Source organism: Anopheles merus, chromosome 2L (genome assembly GCF_017562075.2).
Source record: "Anopheles merus strain MAF chromosome 2L, AmerM5.1, whole genome shotgun sequence".
NCBI classification, from domain to species: Eukaryota; Metazoa; Arthropoda; class Insecta; order Diptera; family Culicidae; genus Anopheles; species Anopheles merus.
This window is the reverse complement of record NC_054083.1, coordinates 6,945,285-6,965,096: the sequence shown is the minus strand read 5'-3', so window position 1 is coordinate 6,965,096 and position 19,812 is coordinate 6,945,285. Positions and strand designations below refer to the sequence as shown.

Here is a 19,812-nt window from a genome sequence, read left to right as displayed (position 1 = left end):
TCCAACACATCATTCGAATTCTTCCACTCGATTGCCCAAAAGGTTCCCATTACGAATCACACTGGTGCTTTGTGCCGTGTTCCGGCTGCATCCGCTTGCTTTCCACCTCAAGAATCGATTCCCAACTGTTACACATTGTTTGCACAAAGCATAAGCAGAGGGAAAAAAAACTTATCCTAAATCCAGAACAGGTTTATGTTGCCAATCTCGCCGTAGTCTTTGTCCCCTTTAGCTCGCCCACTTTCCCCAGCGCAGTGGTCCTTATTCCTGTGCATGCTTCTGAGCACCGACAATCCTAAACCTGTTCGTCGTTTATTTTATTCTTCACTTGAAGCGTTCGTGCTCTCGCGCCCCCTGCTACTCCTGCGTGGCTAAAGACAAAAACAGCCGCAAAAACGACCCTACGGCAAACCGTCGCCAGACGAGAATCAAGCGTTAAGGACTGAACTGCAAGTTTTGTATGTTCGCGATAACCACATTTGGGGCTGCAGCGTCTCCCTGGGCAGGTACTGTTTTATTTGGGTTTCATTTACTGAACGTCGTATCTGCGTTTGTCCAAACCTGTTTTTGGTTCCACTACTGTAACAGACGCATCACTACCGAACCATTCTGACAATCAGTAAATAAATTGAGCAGTTAAAAATTCTTATCAATGAACTAAGGGACCGGTTATGGTATCATGCCTGTACGCTATAGAAATGAGTTTTGACCTCATCACAATGAAGCTGTAGCAAATGTGGTCGATTTGAGTTTCAACAGCATTAGTAGTGACAATTTCAAACCATCCTCCCAGTGTGATTAAGCTCTGCCATCTAGCAAACGCCATAAACAATCCAACTCAAGTTCAAGATCGCAGACAACAACGCAGAGCTGAAACCAGTCCGCAATCGGGTTCGTTTCTGTCACTGGAAGCGTAACAAATCCCCGTGTCTCTGGAGCTCTGAACCCGTTGTACGACTGCGCGAATGTGCGGCAAACAACATCGATCGATAAATAAGCCATCGTTTCCGGCTGATAGTTTGAGGTTTCCAGCCCGTTAACATAACCGCCCGAGTTTGCGCGAAGTGAACGCGGAGTAAGAACGGAGGCAGTGGCGGGAAATTATGATCTGATTTGGATGGTTTTTAGTCTTTGTTTTGGTTTTACTTCGTCGCGATCGTTAACGGATTAGCCGGGTCGTGCAGGCAATGCAGACGGTTGGAAGGAACGAAACGCCTATGATCTAGGCGGGTGCGAGCAAACACGGACACGGAGTACGAGCTTTTTCTTCTCCCTGCCGAGGTCAAAGGCACCATTTTTCATCGATCCTGATCCGTAACGAGCAAATGCAAGAAAATACAAAAAGCACGACTGTTTGCTGGTGAATTTGTGGTGGTAACATTGCAAGAGAAAAAGCACACTCTGCCGTAGCATAAATGAACTTCTAGCTAACGATCGCATCTGCACCAGAACCAAGGCAGCAAGGGGAACTGCAAACCATTTTACCAACCATTTCGCAAGCCAGATTTCTTGTACAGTACCGTTCGTTTGCGATGGTGGATTCGAACTGTTTGCACGACCATTGAGTACTACTGGCTTTGTGAGCTTTACTGTTAGATTTTATTGTTTGCTGTTTCTATCACTCTTGTCTATCGAGTTTGTTGGTGCAAAAACTAGCTTTAACTATGCATGAACGAGCATATAAATAAAAAAATGGATATCTTATTTTTAATCGAACGATGCGCGTTATTAGATTTTTTTTAAATTATAAGTTTATTAAGCAACAGAGGAAATTTAAAGAAACTGAAACTGTAAATTAAATTAATCAGTCAGAATGTCGGAAGCAATGTATATCTTATCACGTGGAAAAAAAATCCTCTTATCAATAAGATCATGCCCCTCTTATCAATATGATCATCACAATAAACTGCCAATATGCCACACACATTAATGTCAAACAAAGTTAGTTTGTTGGATGTCGTTAGTTTCTTTCGTGGATCGCACTGTCATCGACGTACCACCACGATGGCAGCTAACAATGACACACATGACCGCGTAACTGGACGGCTCGATGTGTTCGTGCTCGAGAGAGATAGGATAATAATTTGCAACTAACTGCACCTCGCACCGCAATTTAATGAACTTGCTTGCTGGGCGACAAGTCTGGTGGTTCAAACCGTTGTATCGGTCATGACACCGGTTACGGAGCAAACGGTCCCTTCCCACTGCTGCTCAGCTGTTGTTCAGCTGAGGTGCACGAGTTCGCGGTTTATCGCTCACTGTACACGTTTTCATGTGTTCTTGGTTCGACAATGTGCCTAGAATGCTCGATAGCTTTCTATTTTGTTTTACTACCAATCTGTAGCGGTAGTCCTCGGCTCAATTTCCCTCGCTGGTACCCTATGCATATAATTTAATTTTCTGTACGCGTTCCCTACGCTAGTCAATCGATACGGCTAACGCTTGCCTGTGGTGTGCCCCGTCCTTCGTGGACATGAATTCTTAAATACTCCGCCCGCTTGCATTCGATTAGAGGTGGTGCCTATGGGTTTCGTACGCCGTTTTTTGTTATGCAACGATCCGGTACTACTCAGTCACATGCAATTTTGCTTACACGTTTCAGTTTTACTAATTAGACACATGTAGAATATTGTAAACTTCAAAGCATTCTCCGCAGCGATCTATCGCAATTATCAAACCGAATGCTAAAAATGCTCGTTTTCAAATTTGCCTTTTTGTTTCGTTTACTTTTGCACATTCCAGAGCCGTGGGGTTAAAGTGAGAAAAAATACCATTCAAGGTGACCTTTGCCGTAGTTTCAATCACACCCGTCACGGATCTCAAATTGAATTCCTTATTCTCCCCTCCACCCATTACCCCTCATTCTAACTAAGCCCAAAATATACCCTGCTCAAACATAGTGCCTTTGCTCTAAGGTCCAAAACACGTCTATCCATTCCGTCTGTATTTCTCGTTCCATTTCATCGTGGTTGATTTTTACTTTTACTTTTCCGGTTGCCAAACGCTTACGCTTCAAGCGACTGAGGTGAGAACGGAGACCGGCACATAAATAATTTCGTTGACCATTTCATCTCATCTGCTTTGGAGGATTGCTTGGAGCATTGAACACGCTTTTGACTTACGTCGTGGCTTCGGGTTTCGGCGCTGAAAGTGATATGAAAAAGCTTGTGGCCCTTGCAACACTGAGTACGGTAGAACAAAAAGCACTTTTTAAACGCTCGTTCAGAAGAAATACACACTTTGGATATGCTTGTAAGAAGCTTCTTAGAACAGGAATACAACTGTTAACGAGATCCAGTGGTTTAAAACGGTGGAAGATTTCACGGTACAATTTTCACACTCCATCACTTGTGCACTGTGAAATTAGAGCAACCACCCCGCTCTGGTGGCCAACGAAACACAATCGATCTTGTACACTATGGCCATAAATTCTACCATCCAAATTGCACCACTTATTTCGCTTCCATCCGCCGCACAAAAGAGGCAGGGTCTCGTTTTGCTGTGGGTGTACGCCGTGAAATATGGTTCTATTTTCGTGCTCACTTAACACTTTTGGTCTGGGCGCAACCGCAGCGTTACAACTATTTTCTGCACCAAGCTCCAGCACAGCATCTCTTCTCGCGGCTGGCGATTCGCTCAATCCAAGCGAGCTCCAATAGGTCTCAATTGGAGGGAGTCAATAACGCCTGTCACTGCAGTGCAATGCAAGCTGTCATGTACCTTCCAAAAAGGCTGCCCTTCTGCGCTGCGTAGGCAACTGGTGGTTGCACTACTACTACTACTACTACTACTCCCTTCTCCCTTCACTGTCACGCGCGATAACGTCGATTCAATCTCGAGTGTCGATCTCGAAACAGCCGAAATATCTAGGCTCGCACGCGCGAACGTACGTTGTTCCCCGGCTTGCGATCGGCTCAAAGCTTCCGCGGCAACGATCTTTCAGCGACTGACTTAGCGGTTCGGTTGAAAGGCCAAAAAGCTCGTACGCTTCGCTCTCCACGCATTCAAGACGGTCGGCGTTCTCTTCTCTCGCTCGGCTGCCTGGCCATTATTCCATGTTCGCTCTCTTGCACGCCGACCAACCTAAGCGCACGACCGCTTGCCTTGAAACGGGTTTTGCTACACGCCGATCCCCTCACCCCTCTCCCTCCACTCCACCCCACCGACCGAGTAGCAACGGCCGGTCACCGGCTTCTTGTTCCGTACGGTAGTCCACACCGCACACCTGTGTAGGTCATCCCGTTTCGGTGTAGTTGTCCGATTTCAGTATGTTGCGTGCACCATTTCTTTTCACCTCAAGGGACGGAGCAATGATTCTAACACACATGCTTCTTTCCACCGGGAGTGCTCTTGTTCGACGGTAGGTTCAGCAAGAAGCGAGCGTCGTGTGTGTCACCGTTTTGCACGGCAAACACGCACACTATCATAAAGTGCGCCGGGTGGGTTCGCTCGCCACGATGGCTTCTACGGTTCCACACTGGATTGCATTACCAAGGGCAGCAGTGTCGGGTGGATGGATGCAGTTTTTTGTCCGTCCACTTTCGGTGCCCTATTCTGTGAATATGTATTTTTCTTACAAAATGTTTTTGCTTCTACTTTCAAAATTTTGTTTTTTAATGTTGCAAGCATGCACATTTTGAATTTATTTCAATAAAACACTATATGTGCCTATTTCTCAAAAATGCAGTTAGTGTCCATTCAAAGGTAAACTTACACTCATTTTTTAAATTCACCGTAGTCTGTATAAATGATTTACAGAACTAGAGATGGAAGGTGAGTTCAAAAACATTCTCCCCGGACGTAATGTGTCAGTTCCACCCAACCTAATTCCAGCTGGCACTGAAAGCAAGTAGTATGCGTTCGCTTAGTTGTGCCTTTCCTGCCGATTTCCAACTGGTACCAGCTACCGGGTGTAAACATTGTTGCCTTTCGAAGGCCAACAAAGAAAATGATCATTCGCCAGGCGTGCGGTTTCCTGTCTCACCCCCCCCCCCCACACTCTACGGGCTAGTAGCTGGTATGATGCGCACGGTTGGGGGAGGCGCGATCAAATATTGACCGTTTCTCGTTAGTTCGCGGTTTGTTTTACTCTCCTGGACGCGTCATATCGGTCTGACGCACCATACGCACTGTTGATGTTTGCGGACGAACCCAAGCACACCAAGATGCGCTGTCTTTTCCATATGTTTGGTCAGCCGATGCTATCATTACAGACAGATGAAAGCATCTACTCATTGCTGATGAAATAATGACTATTTTTAAAACGAGCAAATTTGATGGTTAGCACCCAAAAAGGGTTTTGCGCAACGTGGGAGCATATCGACAATTTGATGTGTCGTGGAGCAAATTCTTATGGTTATTTAGGTCATTAATATCAGCTCGGTACGTATATTGAACGAAGAACAATAAACTTGGATTAACGTTTATCATTATTTAGCCAGCAACTAATCTCGTTTTTAACAAATATTAAAGAGTGCATACATGTCATAAAATTACATCATACTATGCAAAAACCATCAACTCCATCAAGACATACGCAATTTCACCAATGAATACAAGTACATGAAGCTTTGTGCTTCCAGGGATATATTATCAGAAAGTATAAAACTTCTTTCTTTACCAACATATATATGCCTATTTACGATATCACATACGCAGATTGGCTACGCATCTAAGAGCGGTTCTAAACTTCTCACGTCAAAACAAGAAGTTGATTAAATCATGACTCTGTTTCCCCTCAGAGCGAATTTTGAACGGTCATAGCGTGTGGATATTAGTCAAGCAGCCGGACGGACAACGAACCAGCCAATAGCTTATCTTAAGTTATATTTTAAGATTTATTGTTCATTCGCCATTAAACACTTTAGGTTATCTACTATAATTTAGAGCATTATCATAACGCTTGCATGGAACAGAATCAAGTCATAGGGAGAGATTTCCACAGCGCTATACTAACATTATGATCATCAAGACCATTTGATATGTATGTGTGTGTTTTCAGATAAAAAATTGAAACATCATGCATATTACTAGTGTACGGAAATAATTCAAGCTGACATAAAATGCATGTATCCAAAAATAGTACATGATAGAGTACAGAACGAGCAACAAATTACCAGCAGCTCAAATGATGCACGGTATTTCACCTAAATCCATTGCCCTCAGAAATGGTTACCTATTTAAACTGGTGCCAAATACTACAGACGAATGAAAATGTTAGATTTCTTACTAGCATGAGTTTGATATCGCCCACGAAACACGTGAAAATTTCACAGGTTTGTGATGCGGCTGACTGTCTTTGCATCGGCGCATCTGAATCATCGTGTAAAATGCAAACACAGCCACGGTAACCAAGTACTGAGAAAATCACAGCACAAGAAAATGTGTTATGTGTGCTTGAAAATTCAGAGCAGTGCTCCGCCATATGTTCGAGTGTATGGGAGCCTGTCTCATGTTTCTGTTAGATCTGTACAAGTATTTTTTTCTAATTTAAACCGTCCGCAGGGCATAGATATGCTGAAACTCGTAACGTTCTATATAGTTATAGCTATTAGTATTAGTTAAAGATTCGCTTATAAAACTAGACGGATATTCAGGTAAAACGAAAATTGGTAAAACAATTGTCAAAACCCAAGAGACATTTGCTCGAAATTGTTTTTTTTTTCCATATCTACACGATTAGTTCTTGATACGCCTGAAATTGTGGATTTGTATTTGATCGCCGTCGAGCTCAGTTTGCATTCATAGCCTTGGTTTTTGATGAAAAACAAAAGCTAAATTTTTGTGACAATATTTAGGTATTATTGAAGCATAAAATGGCTACATGACCAACTATAACAAGAGGAAACATCATTTCCGCGAGAATCTCTAAGAAAGCAACGAAAAACCCGCATCACAGTTGATTTGAAAGGACTTTTTCGAATTTCCCTTAAATTGTTATTAATTAAAGTTTAAGGGAAGTTTAAGGGACTTTCCTTGAATTTCCGGTTATTCGTGCTCGAAAATTTCAATTGGGAACTCGCCACAAAATTAGAATATTGCTCTTCACATGAGGCCGTATTTTCTGTTAAATTTTTTAATTTTTGAGGAAATCTAACCAGCTTGGCTAAGACTTTATCTTATGCTTTGAAGAAATATTTGCCTCATTATGTCAATAAACGATAATAAATGAATCCGACTTACCGCGCCCGTCGTTTGCTCCCTGCAAGAAAAGAAAGAAGAAACGAGAAATTGTGGTGAGTTGCGATCGTAGCCGAGACACAAACCCCGATCGCGTGGAGAATATATTTCTTCGATCATGCGTCTTTGTCTTTGTTCTAAAAACAGTAGTACAGTGTGCTACTGAAAAACGCGACTGATGCGATTCATGCGTGTTCGAATAAGAAATGACCAACGTGGTATCCCTTACCTTTTCTGTCCGGCGTAATCGATGAACTGCGGTGTACTGTCGTGTACTCGAACGTCTTTTGGAGTGATCTCCTGCAGGTCATCCATAATAAACATCCTGTCCATCATAGGACTGAGTGGATGGCAAGAGCCACCCAGCAGATCGTCAATGTTGGTATGACGCGAAATAAACACGGGTGACTGGGTGTCCTTCCGTGTGCTAAAACCACCACCGTCTGGCGCAACAGTCGTGCCGCTGTCCATCGTTACGATCGGAAGCGTCTGGACGCTCGTTTGCACTGGAGGGATCATCGTCGAGGGAATGTTATCGTACGGGGAAGCTCGACCGCCAGCCTCTCCTTCCGGACTAGCACGATCGCCTAGTGGTGGCGTTTCGCTAGTCATCGGCTCGATTGTGTAATCGCCCGTAGGGAATTTGGGCAAGCCGGCCACAAAACTGGTGATGCTTTGCAGCTCTTGCTCCACCTGCGCCTCAATGTCTTCGTTTTGAAGATCGGCTTCCTCTTCGCCGTGCTGCTCCACGAAGGAAGATAGCTTGCGTGGACTTCCAGCACCCTCGTCCGGGCTTTCACTGCTCATCCACCATGCCCTTTCTCCCGATTCGATGCGGGTTATACGGTACTTGGTTGGACTGGTTTGCTTGCCACTCGCTTTGGAATTGAAACTATTGGAACGGCTTACTACGTTCGATTTTGATCCCGAACGTGACACGGGTGCATCTGAGGTTTCCAACATCCACCAGGGCTGCTCACCCGACTCGATACGCGTTATTTTGAATGGTTTCGCTTTCACCGGACTGCACTCACGAATCGACTCATTGCTATCGACACCGTTCTCACCAACGTCTGCTGTCACAGCCGCGTTCACCTGCTCGTTCACCTTATCTGAGCTATACAACCACCAGGCCTTCTCTCCCGAAACGACTCGAGTAAGCGTGATACCTTGGTTTCGCGGTTCTGGGGTAGGCTCCTTCGATGGCTCTTCACTTGCAGATGTGCTGCTTTGACTGCTACTAGAGGTCTGCTTGCGCGACACATCAGCCATGGCCTGTTCCCACCACGCTTCATCTTCTGCTTCGAGCTTAAACACCGTATAACCAGGACTCTTTTTACCCCCACCGACTGATTCTGGAGTTTGTTCTTTGCTGGGCTGTTTGCTTCGCTCACCGGATGATTTGGCGGCTACGTTCTCGGTGCTCTTCATCCACCATGCCCGTTCGCCGGACTCCACTCGCGTTACCCTGATCGGCCGGAAGGGACTCAACGCTTGACTCTCGAATATGCTCGTTGCAGTAGTACGCCCATCATCGGTCGTCATCTCCGTACCAGCAGCCATATCCTGCCCAGCCGTACTGGAGCGTCCCGTCGTACCCGGTTCCAGTTCAGGAACCGGTTTGTTGTCATCCTCTGATAACCACCATGGCTTTTCACCGGACTCAACGCGCCTGATCCGGTACGTAAAGCTACGAGCACTCGGAACCGTATCCTGTACGGTTGCCGTTTGCTCAAAGTTACCCGAACGCCTCCACCACATCGCTTGTTGGTAGCCTGAGTTTGACTTTTGATCTTCTTCACAGCCTTCGTTGTTTTGCTGTTTCTCGTCAGCTTCATCGCCATCGTCCTCCTCATTGCTGGAATCGTCCTTTATACTTTCCATGTAATGTGTTCCTGCCTCCCAGCCTGATTTTCCATTCGGATCCGCTGCCAAACTTTCAGACATGCTCGTTGTGCTGGCGTTATCATACCAGCTAGTCGCGCTGCGATTTTGATTGTTTACAAAATTCGTTGCCAATTGAATGGCACGCAATAGCAGCTCATTATTCGCGTTCGAAGCGTCCGTCGCGGCACTAAGATCTTCCTGTTCGTTCGGGGCTGTTCGGGTGATCGACTGTTCACGATCGGTATCTGTTCCGGAGGAGCCACTGCCACTACTCGTCTCCTCCGAACTGGTGGATGAGGATCGATCGGAACGTTTAACAACCTTCGATCCATTTTGCTGCCTTACGTGAGGAATGCGACTGCTTGAACCATTCGTTTCAGCAACTGGTGTTGCCGTGGATGCCGATGAGCTGGACGATTTGCTTGACGATGTGGACGATTTGCGGGGTCGTTCAGGTGCTGGACCCATGTTAAGTGCTGACTTGCGGAAGTCCTTGTTAGCCACCGATCTAACAGGAGATGGACTGTCCTTGGCCGGTGCAGGAGGAGGCTTTTCGGGTGATTTCTGTTTCGGAGGAGTTTTCTGCTTTCCAGATGGACCGCTTCCAGTAGACGATCGACTGCCCGTGGATTTAGAGCTATTGGATTTCGATAAACTCAGCTCCTTCACTCTAGCAGCTAGCGTGGATAGCTCGCGTTTTTCAGGTACGTCACTCTTCGATGAGCTAACACTTGTTTCGCGGCTAAAACTGGGACTATCACGGCTATACCGGGACGATGCACTCGAATAACGCGTGTACCCAAGTGTCGGGGAGGATGAGGCATACTTTGGCTCTATAAACGGTGACCAGCTACGTGTGGAAGGTTGCCCATAGCGCAAATATTTCGTTGGATCGTCCATTCGATCCGACTGAATCTGCTTGTCAGCCGTTTCGACTAGGAGCAGCTGCTTCTGTATAGTTTTTTCAATCGTTTTACACATTTCTGCCCTGCGGGCTCTTATGAACGGAGTTGCACCTGGTGGTGTCGGAGATGTACCGCGCGTTACCAGCGTTATTTCAATGAATATCTTTGGCTCTGGCTCAGTACTGCTTTCCGTTTCCTCTGATGATTCTTCAGACGACGAGCTTGTGGTGGTAGTTTCCGACGAACTTGATCCTTCCCGTTTCTGTTCATCGTTTGATGCTGTGCGTGGTTCCGGTGAAAAGATCTGACTTGCGGTCAACGGTGACGAGCATTGGGAAGGTTCTCGAGATTGCGAGCTTAGACGCAACCTCGATGAAGGACGACTTGTTCGAGATGCTATTGCCTCACTAGATGTCATGTACGATAATGCAAGGTCTGCGATTGGACTTTTAGGAACGGGACTAGCACTGGCTCCAAATCGATTACCTACTCCGAGTGCACTGTTCGATCGTCCATATGGACGGTACGCTCCCGAACCTCCCAGTCCATACTTTTCGCGCACAGACTCCGCTGGACTTGGTTCTCGTGAAGTACGACGTGGAACCGTTGCCGGACTGGGATCTCGACTACGCACCTTATTGACAATTCCTGGGCTGGGATCGCGCGTTTTTCGTCCAGTGCCAAATGTCGATGGCTTTGCTATACCTGTTTCATTATTTTTACGGGATGTTCGTGCACTCAAAGACGCTGTGGTTCTTTTCGGGTCAGCGGGACTGGGGTCTCGGGAGCGCACTTTGCTTGCATTATTATTGAGCGTTGGAATTTTTCTCGCTTCAGCCGGGCTAGGATCACGCGAGCGTACACCTGTCCCAGTTTTGATAGTGATCGAGCTCGTAAATCGCTGTTTTTGATCAACGGTATTGTTCTGTTTGTTGCCACCTAGCGATTGTTTAATTTGCTGCACTGGCGCAGGACTTGGATCACGAGAGCGTGCAGCTGTGGCGATCATTTTATTAGCTAGCTGTAGCCGACGTTGCTCCATGGGACTCGGTTCACGCGAGGTTCTCGTTCGTACCGTTGGGCTCGGATCACGAGAACGTGCCCTATTCTGCCCGAAGGCGGTGCCACTCGATTGCCTTCGATATTCATTGGGAGCACTCTGCTGCGGAAGTTTCGAGCCGGACAGTTTGCTGGCTATAGCTAATGCATATCCTCCGGTACGTTTGGGCTCGACGGCAGGACTTGGATCTCGGGATCGTGCCTTCTCCGTAACAGTTGTTGCCACGGGACTTGGATCGCGATGCCTAGTGCGTGCAGTGATTGAAGTTGAAGAGCTCGTTCTCGTTGCTGGACTAGGTTCACGAGACTGCTCCCGAGCGACTCCGGTCCGCCCATACCTTGTAGTGAACGTTACGGGAGGTGCATTTTCTTTCTTTGGCTTTGTACCAACCTCTTTAGCGGATTGAGTTTTATTTGTTGTACCACTCTTCGTGGATGAATCGTCGGTCGCTGTTACATCCTTGGTTGAACCGTACTTTGCCGCTATCAGGGAAGACTTCTTCAACGGTGCGGGTTTGCTTTCCTTTATTTCTGCTTCAAGCTTCTTAGATGTTTCGATTAAACGCTCCTTTTCACGATCACGTTCTTTTTCCCGTTCCCTCTCCCTCAATTCGCGCTCCTTTCGTCGTTCTTCTTCCTTCACTTTGTCTCTTTCCCTTTCCTTGTCCTTGTCGGCTGCTAGGCTCGAGTACCGACTGATAAAGGAGGAAACGGTTGAGCTTGGAGCTGTGGTCGTAGATCGCGGAGAACGATAGCTCCCGGAAGATAATGATGGACGATAGCTGCTCGTGGAACTCAACGAACTGAACCGGGACGTCGTTGAAGGTTCGGTCGAGAACTAAAGAACGAAATTTAAAAAATACATATCAGTTTGGTTTGGATCACTATGAAACAATTCAATTGAACAATAATAATTGAACTGCATTGATGGATTGCAGGCTAATTTTATTTACTTTTTCCCAAGTTTTGAATACCCATCACTGTATGTATGTTAGAAGAAAAACAAATACACATTGATTAATCGGAATTCCGGCAAGTGCCAGATAAATAGGTCTTCAAATGCCTACACTTCTTCTTTTGGATCAACAACCGTTGCCGGTCAAAGCCTGCCTGTACTACACTACTTGTGGGTTTGGGTTTCAGTGACTTATTGATCTCCCCATAGCAGGATAGTCAGTCCTACGTATGGCGGCACGGTCCATTTGGGGCTTGAACCCATGACGGGCATGTTGTTAAGTCGTACGAGTTGACGACTGTACTACGAGACCGGCTCATAAAATGCCTACACAACGGTTCCTTACACATGCACGATGCACTAGAATAAAAGAAAAACCATCTATCAATCCTAAACATGAGTCTTGATGCAAGTGCCTTTGCATGAGCTAAATTCAGAACTGTAATTGCAATGCCAACAAGACAATTTTGATTCCTGGCGCCAACCGTATGCTTCTATCCGTTCATTTTTTTATTTGTTCTTTTTTTTGTCACCATTTTCCATTCAACTCAGACGAAATGGATTTGTAGACGATGCACTCTTCTAGCATTTCAAACGAATGAAGCGTTTGAACGTGTTAACCAATCGTCACCTAGTCTACCAACAGTTGGCATCAATTTCACATTACTACGTACTGAATTTCCCATCGTGCTCTGGCACCTTGTTTCTACTTGTAACAAGGGACTCGTTTTTCTACAGAAATAGCAAGGAAACACAGCGACGTAAATATCCCAAGCAAGCCAACCTGTCAATCAGTTCGCAACAAATCGCGTACTTGCGTGCGTTGCAAAGCCATACGTCGGCACTATCGGTGACGACAGCTGAACGCCATTTTATCCACACTTGTACGTAAAACATGGTCACTACAAACACAACGAAACAATGATATGAGAACATAACGAATCAATTGTATGGAAACTTCCTTAAACAAATATTTCCTTACAAAGTCACACACACACACACACACACACACACACACACACACACACACACACACACACACACACACACACACACACACACACACACACACACACACACACACACACACACACACACACACACACACACACACACTTACACACACACACACACACACACACACACACACACACTATCAGACACATCAGTAGATTGTGTCTGAAACAGGGGTAGTCAAACAACAGCAGACACAGTACAAGGAAGAACTGGGGAATTGATAATGGGTGAAACATTGATTTTTTTCGCATCAATTTAAATCAAACACAAAAAACAGGACATTTGTATTAACAAGAGAACACATTCGGAAGCTTAATTAAACAATCAACACAAGATTTGAGCAGGAAGGGGAGGGACGAGCAATAGCAATACATACTCTTGAGCTCCGATAGGAGCTTGGCAGACTAGATGATGCAGAATACGACGAAGAGCTTGAATTGTAACTGGACGTAGACCAAGGGTACTGAAATGGGCCGGAACAAACGTGTATCAGTACCAATTTAAAAACAGGAATGAGGTTCCGTGTCTAGAACACAAGGGAATATTGCTCCATCAAGAGATATAACCTGATGTTTCTTACCAGTTATCTAGTATTGTAATATGTGTTTTAAGTAATAGTGCAATAGCGGTATTTGTAGGGGTACTTTTGGCCAAATTGGCATATACTTCTATGTCTGATCAAGAACTATCCAACACAAAAATAACAATTTCAGATTTACAAGCCTTATCTTCCATACGTTTCATTTTGTCTATTTAATCCAATTCTAAGCAACTCTAACCTTCTTTCTAACTTTTAAAAGTGAATCTAGTTTGAAAAACAAAGACCTCAAAAAAGTGTTTTGATTCATGAATTAAAGAGACTCCAGTAGTGAATAAAACTGGAATTGTTTCACATTTGATGAGAAAATCAAACAGTGGATTAAATTGCCGTGTCATTGCAAGCAGCGTCTCATCTCGTCTCAGATCTAATTTCGTGAGCCAAGTGGCCTAGACAGTGCGTGCATTTTTTTAAATAGATCAAGTGCATCAAATTGGTATTTTAACAGTTTCGAAAAAAGCATTCTCTTTGCATCGGTGCTCGAGTGTCTTAAAAGAAACAGTGAGAGTGATACAGATGGAAGCGATACATAACGGAACATAACAAGTACGAGAAACTCATAAATCCTAATACTCTTATCAATCACATGGGTCAACTGTGATCAAATTCAAACGAAATGCTTCTTTAGTGCATTTTGTATTATTTTTCCGGTTTTTTAAATAGTAATACATACTAAATATGTCACCATAACCCAATCGTAATTTCTCAACATAGACTGGATTTGTCCAAGCAAATGACGAATTAAAAAAATCTAAATATCATCTTCTAATGACTACAAGCTAATTCAAACGAAATGCTTCTTTAGTGCATTTTGTATTATTTTTCCGGTTTTTTAAATAGCAATACATACTAAATATGTCACCATAACCCAATCGTAATTTCTCAACATAGACTGGATTTGTCCAAGCAAATGACGAATTAAAAAAATCTAAATATCATCTTCTAATGACTACAAGCTATATTTAGTCCTCATGCTACGACCTGTTTTCCCTGTTCGCAAATCCAATTAAGAACTTTGCCATCTACCGCTAAAACTACACACTCCGACGGGTAAACTCCATCCAACCCTGTGAGAGGGCGTTGAAATGACCACTTTTCCCACATCGTAAGCAGATGCATTACTGCTTCAAGTACCATCGAAGAACCTCGTGTTTGATGTACTCTCGCGCAGCTTTACACCCACTAGGATGTGTAACTAAAAAAAAACAACACACACTCACACATGTAAACAATGCACACAGCAAAAGGTCTTGCATCCATCAGTACACCCAACCGCACGTTTTACGAGCATCGGCATTGAAAATTCATGTTTAAAAATGCTAAACAAAACCATCGCCTTTGATTCTTAGCGTAGATTTCCACATAGCACCGAGTGGAAATCTTTAACAACGTGTGGACTTTGGTCCCGCGAAACGAAGCATCGAAAAGAGTGTCATAAATTGCTCTGCCTTCGTGAGATGTAGGCACTCCCCGATGATTCATAGGTTACGGTACACTAACGACAAGCGACGGCGCGTGGATCTCTGTAACAGACGGGATCTGCAATAGAATGGAAAGTGTTGCATCTAGCTTAAAAAAGAAAATGTTCTAAAATAGAACGATCGACTGACTCAGCTGAGATGGATGACAACGATCTCCAAGAACGCGATAGCTTACTGATTCCTAATTTGTTACTCATAAATTGAATAGAAGGATTGAGAGATCCTCCTCTATTTGCAGTCGTTGACTAATATGGAACCACACTATAGACTTTTATTTTAAAAATCTGTCATTGACCGTAGGTAAGAGCATGTTTTGGTTTAAATTACCATAATTGTATATTGTGGATTTGTGTTCATATTAACTAAAATGTTAAACTCTTGCCGAACACGAATGTGTAATTGTGAATGTGTAACATTATCTATAACAATAACCAATTTTCAAATTCTACATTACTTGCCTTCTACAAGCCTTATTTTATACTTACATTGTAACTTCGATAAGACATGTTGATGGTTTTCGTTTAAACTTTCGTTTTGCTAAATGAATCGTTCCAGCGATGGGTGAATCCAATGCTGTTGAATATATTTTCTGGCGCACAATAGTTTGGTTAGCTGTGGTGATATTCCTTAACTGAAGCACTGGCATACTTTTTCTGCACCAAAATGAATTTAACACTTGTACCGATTCAATGGTATGATTTCATGTTAAACACTAAAAAATGTGTATTTTTTTTAATTCACTTTGCCGATTACGATACTAAACTTGGCTTATGGCTGTTAAACTCGGGCTGACCTATTGAAACTTCTTCACTATTTCACAAACACTTGCATGATCACTTATATTCTTGGTCTTGATATTCTAGAACTCCAAGCACCAATCGCCTGACTGCGCAATATTGGACTGGAAAAGTCCGAGGAAAGTGGCATTAAAGTAAAATTGAGTCCGTTGCAAAATCGTCACTTTTCACTGAAAATCTAGCTCGCCCACTTGTTGCGTCACTCTTACTCCTCCCGATCCAATCCGATCGGAGCTATTTTGCTGCACCGTGAAATGAGCTGCATGCAGCCCTAGATCAGACAGAACATAACATATCCTCACCGGCTCTGGCCCTTATCTAACGGGAGCGCTGTGCTTAGAGCACACTTCAAACCGAGATCACGAAACACATTCGCATACAACACACTCGCTCGTTGCGGTGTACCATGTGCTGCCCGGGAATGGTTTCGCGCACAAACGTTCACTCACACACGATCACGATCACTGCGCAACGTTCGTCTAGATCTCGCCGGATTCACATGACCAACTGGGAATGCAACGATTCCCGAACAGATGCACAAGACACACACTTCCAGCCAACGGCGAACACACGCGCACTGGGTGTTTCCTCGCGAGAGAGGAAAACTGGTCCGATTTTCCCTTCAGCACGCACAGGCAAAGCGTATTGGTGCAAAAGTCCCATCACGCAGCGCATAGAACCACATTACGCACACGATCACAAACATCTACTCAGACAACCACACACACACACACATGCAAATACTAGCTACTCTGACCGCCGGTTGCGTCGAGTGGACTATTTCGATGGCGCAGTGTTATTTTTAGATACTGCCTATTCTCTGCTCCCTGTCGCTTCTAAGTAAACATCACATTCAAACAACGAAAATGCGAAACACACAGCACACCTTACGGCTAACCGCTCCGGGGTTGGCCAACGGGGACACCAACGCGCCAGACAGACTCTTCGCATGCGAAACGTGCGCGCAAGCTACATAGCAAGCTGTTGGCGAACTGGATAAGCTACGCGCATCGCTTATCGGAAGAAGTTATCGAACAAATTCAGCTGATTCCAGCCGGCTCCGTTCTGTACCAGCACATACAGATAAAAAGTGTAGATGTAGAACCAGGGCTGCAGGTGGAGCCGCTTCGCAAACAGGAAACCACCGACGGAGCGTGAAGAGCGCAGTATGGCGGCTGTTTTACCGTATAGCAGCTTCCGTACCAACGCCCCCACGAGATAGACGACCGTGACCAGAAGCAGAATGCGGCGCAAGTGTATCAAGAGTATTGCCATCACCGCCCTGCAGTCGCCACCAGATAAATAAAACCTTTTTTCAGCTCACGCCTAGTGCTCCTTTCGCTTCGAACACGGCACCGCAAGCAAGCCAGTAGCTTGTGCTTTTCTAGTGCAAGATCTCATTAGACACAGGTTCGTTGACAGATAGCGTACACACATTCGATTTTTCGACAACACACTCGCCGCGTTTGTGCATCCACGCCCGCCGATCGTGAAATTCGCGACCTTTTGCGCTTCTTTTTTCGCTAATCTACGTTCGCGTTAGCTCAATCGTTAGGTTAAAGGGCTCCCCATCGATTTAAAGTGCGGCCGGCTCGTAAACAATGAGAGGGAGGAAGAAGTGCTGGCTCGATTTCGAGAAAAGGTTGCTTCAAGTGAAGCGGTTCGTTGATACTAATGGTACCGGCAAATGGTAGACCAGCTCAATGGTCACACCGAGAAACAAACTTAAATCACTCGATCGCGAGATCGGTCTAGCAAACAGGAAAATGACAAATACCCACAAACCACGTGCGTAACGCGCATGTCTGCAGGTCCGTTTCAAACATCCACACGTCTACACCAAAACCACACCAAACATAACCATTGCACACATATTCAAACAGGTATCGTTTCTTATCGAGACAACACTAAACCACACAGTTTCGCTTGGACTGGTGAGAGATTTTGAAGATGAATGAAATTTTTATCAGCGTACCACATCTGATCTATAGCGACTTGACACGAATGGCTCGTTTGGAATTGTATCTTTTCAGGGCGATTTTGGAATAGAAAATCGATAAAAATAAAACAATAGCCACCATCGAGCAGAGCAAACATTCCATTTTATTGGACACGACCATGTAGCCCTATTTCCATTTCAGACTCCAACCAGCAACGCTTCAGACATTCCTCAACACCATCAACTGCTCTCGTCAGACAACCGGAAGACACCAACCGTATCTTTGGCGACTTATATTTAGCGCGTCTAATGCAAAGCCGCATCGCTTCGGCTCGTGCGACATCAGTTGGTACGCGCCAGCCACCCGGCTCGATGTGAACGATCCGGTCGAACGAAAGGGAACGATCACGGGAGCAGTTAAATAAATAACAATTAAAGTGTCAGATTAGCCGACGACAACGCCATCGGGGAGGAGGACAATCCCGCTACCGAGATGCGCTTACTAAGGAATGCAAGCCAGGACGAGAGAGTCGAGCCATGCCTCTGTACTGGCTTGTTAAGTCGCTTTGTATCAAACTGCCTTGTTCCTTGCCTTCTTGCGTCCTTTCCGCTAGAAACTCCACCAAAAACCCGCGGGCAATGCGCGTGAGGAATATTTCAAGGACAGACGGAAAAACTATTTCCGACATCACGTGTGTGCCATCGACTTGTTAATTTAGCTATCGAAGTGTTCCATGTCCAGTTCCATGTATTAGTGAAATGCCTTTAGTATGCGGGTCGGCGAGCAGTAAATACATAGAATAGTCTAAAACGTGAGATAGCAAACACATTTAATTTACTATGTCCCTTCGGATACTACAACGATCCTCTCAGTATTTATAAATTTATTAATCTTTGAACAATAAAAATGTTCCCAGTGCTAATAGCTGCGGTAATCTATTGACCAATAAATCATTGTATTGATAAAAAAAAACACTTGTTAAATATTACACTTCATACGCTTCCCTGTCCCAACTTCCAAAGTTTACCAAAGCAGCATTACTACAAATATCCGTTCCACCATTTTACCTGCAACTCCACCACGCCAGCTCGTGGTTTATTTTCCCTGTCCATTCAACAATCGGAAGCTCCCGAAAATCAGTGTGCCTGTATGTACGTTCGTGGCCATTCAAAGTGGCAGATTGATTCGTTTGGTAAATCTGGCAAACATCAATGCACTCCATTTGAGCCCTCGCGGCATTGAACGAGTGATTGCAATGAAAATCCCCAACCAATAGCTTCCATTCCTGCTCCAATGACCATTCCACATCTTTGGCACAGGCCCTTCGGCAAACGATTCTACAGGGCCAGAGGGCACAAGTGCCGCAGTGTGAATAAATCATACCAGTTGGGCGATGCCAACTGATTTCCCAGCATGGCGGATGGTCCTCATTTTCACAGCGTGGCAAATCGTTACTGATTCTCATAAATCACTCATCGTGCTCTTGTCATATTCCACTGCATTCTTCACGTAAAAGCGAACCGTAAACATCGTTACGCCTGTTTCCGGTATTAGTGCACCGGTTGCAGCCGTGTTTCTGGAATAGTATGTGTGTGCGTGTGTTTTGGGCAATTCCTCTCAATCGGCTTTTCCAACTGCACCTATTATCTGGCCAAAAACACATAATCCACTCCATTCTTGATTCGTTGGACGCGTAGTGGTTTCTTTCGGTGGGATTTTGCCCTCCACCGACACTGGCATCCATCGGCTTGTTTACCCAAAAACATTTCCCGGCTCTTTATTGATAGTTTCGGCTTTGTGGTTCTATTTTTGCCAAATGTAAACAAATAAATAAACCACAGTGACACTAACAACTACCGTTTTCACTCCAAAGCCCCTAACTGGCATGGTTGGCAAATTGGAACACCAAAAATTGACTAGAAACTGGAAGTGTCGAGCACGAATCTTTAGAAAAGCAAACACAAACAATGCACTCTATCATTGGTGGGTGTTGG

General features: G+C 44.8%; 3 protein-coding genes across 6 annotated transcripts in view; all 3 read right to left on the bottom strand.

Annotated features, from left to right (window-relative positions):
* Positions 1-3,990, bottom strand: part of LOC121593313 (FH1/FH2 domain-containing protein 3-like) — a 49,130-nt gene extending 45,140 nt beyond the window's left edge. For 2 of the 3 annotated variants that reach the window (XM_041915563.1, XM_041915564.1), the window contains exon 1: positions 3,721-3,990. The gene's annotated coding sequence lies outside the window, so the exon portion shown is untranslated. Of the gene's footprint in view, positions 1-3,122 lie in introns of all 3 variants that reach the window. The other variant, XM_041915561.1, reaches the window with a different exon arrangement.
* A 2,566-nt stretch (positions 3,991-6,556) lies between these two features.
* On the bottom strand, positions 6,557-11,013 carry LOC121591455 (serine-rich adhesin for platelets-like). The gene is made up of 3 exons (XM_041911958.1): positions 7,409-11,013; positions 7,183-7,201; positions 6,557-6,580 (listed from the first exon to the last, which is right to left on the bottom strand). Exons 1-3 carry the CDS (start codon positions 11,011-11,013, stop codon positions 6,557-6,559), a joined length of 3,648 nt encoding a protein of 1,215 aa, XP_041767892.1.
* A 723-nt stretch (positions 11,014-11,736) lies between these two features.
* On the bottom strand, positions 11,737-17,569 carry LOC121593316. 2 transcript variants are annotated; one of them, XM_041915568.1, is made up of 4 exons: positions 16,960-17,569; positions 15,567-15,734; positions 13,379-13,465; positions 11,737-11,868 (listed from the first exon to the last, which is right to left on the bottom strand). In XM_041915568.1, the coding sequence occupies exons 1-4, from the start codon at positions 17,151-17,153 to the stop codon at positions 11,826-11,828; spliced, it is 492 nt and encodes a 163-aa protein (XP_041771502.1). In that variant the 5' UTR covers positions 17,154-17,569; the 3' UTR covers positions 11,737-11,825. The 2 variants fall into 2 exon arrangements, with proteins under 2 accessions (XP_041771502.1, XP_041771503.1); XM_041915569.1 differs by lacking the exon at positions 13,379-13,465 and having other exon boundaries at positions 16,960-17,562.
* Between the last annotated feature and the right edge of the window lie 2,243 nt (positions 17,570-19,812).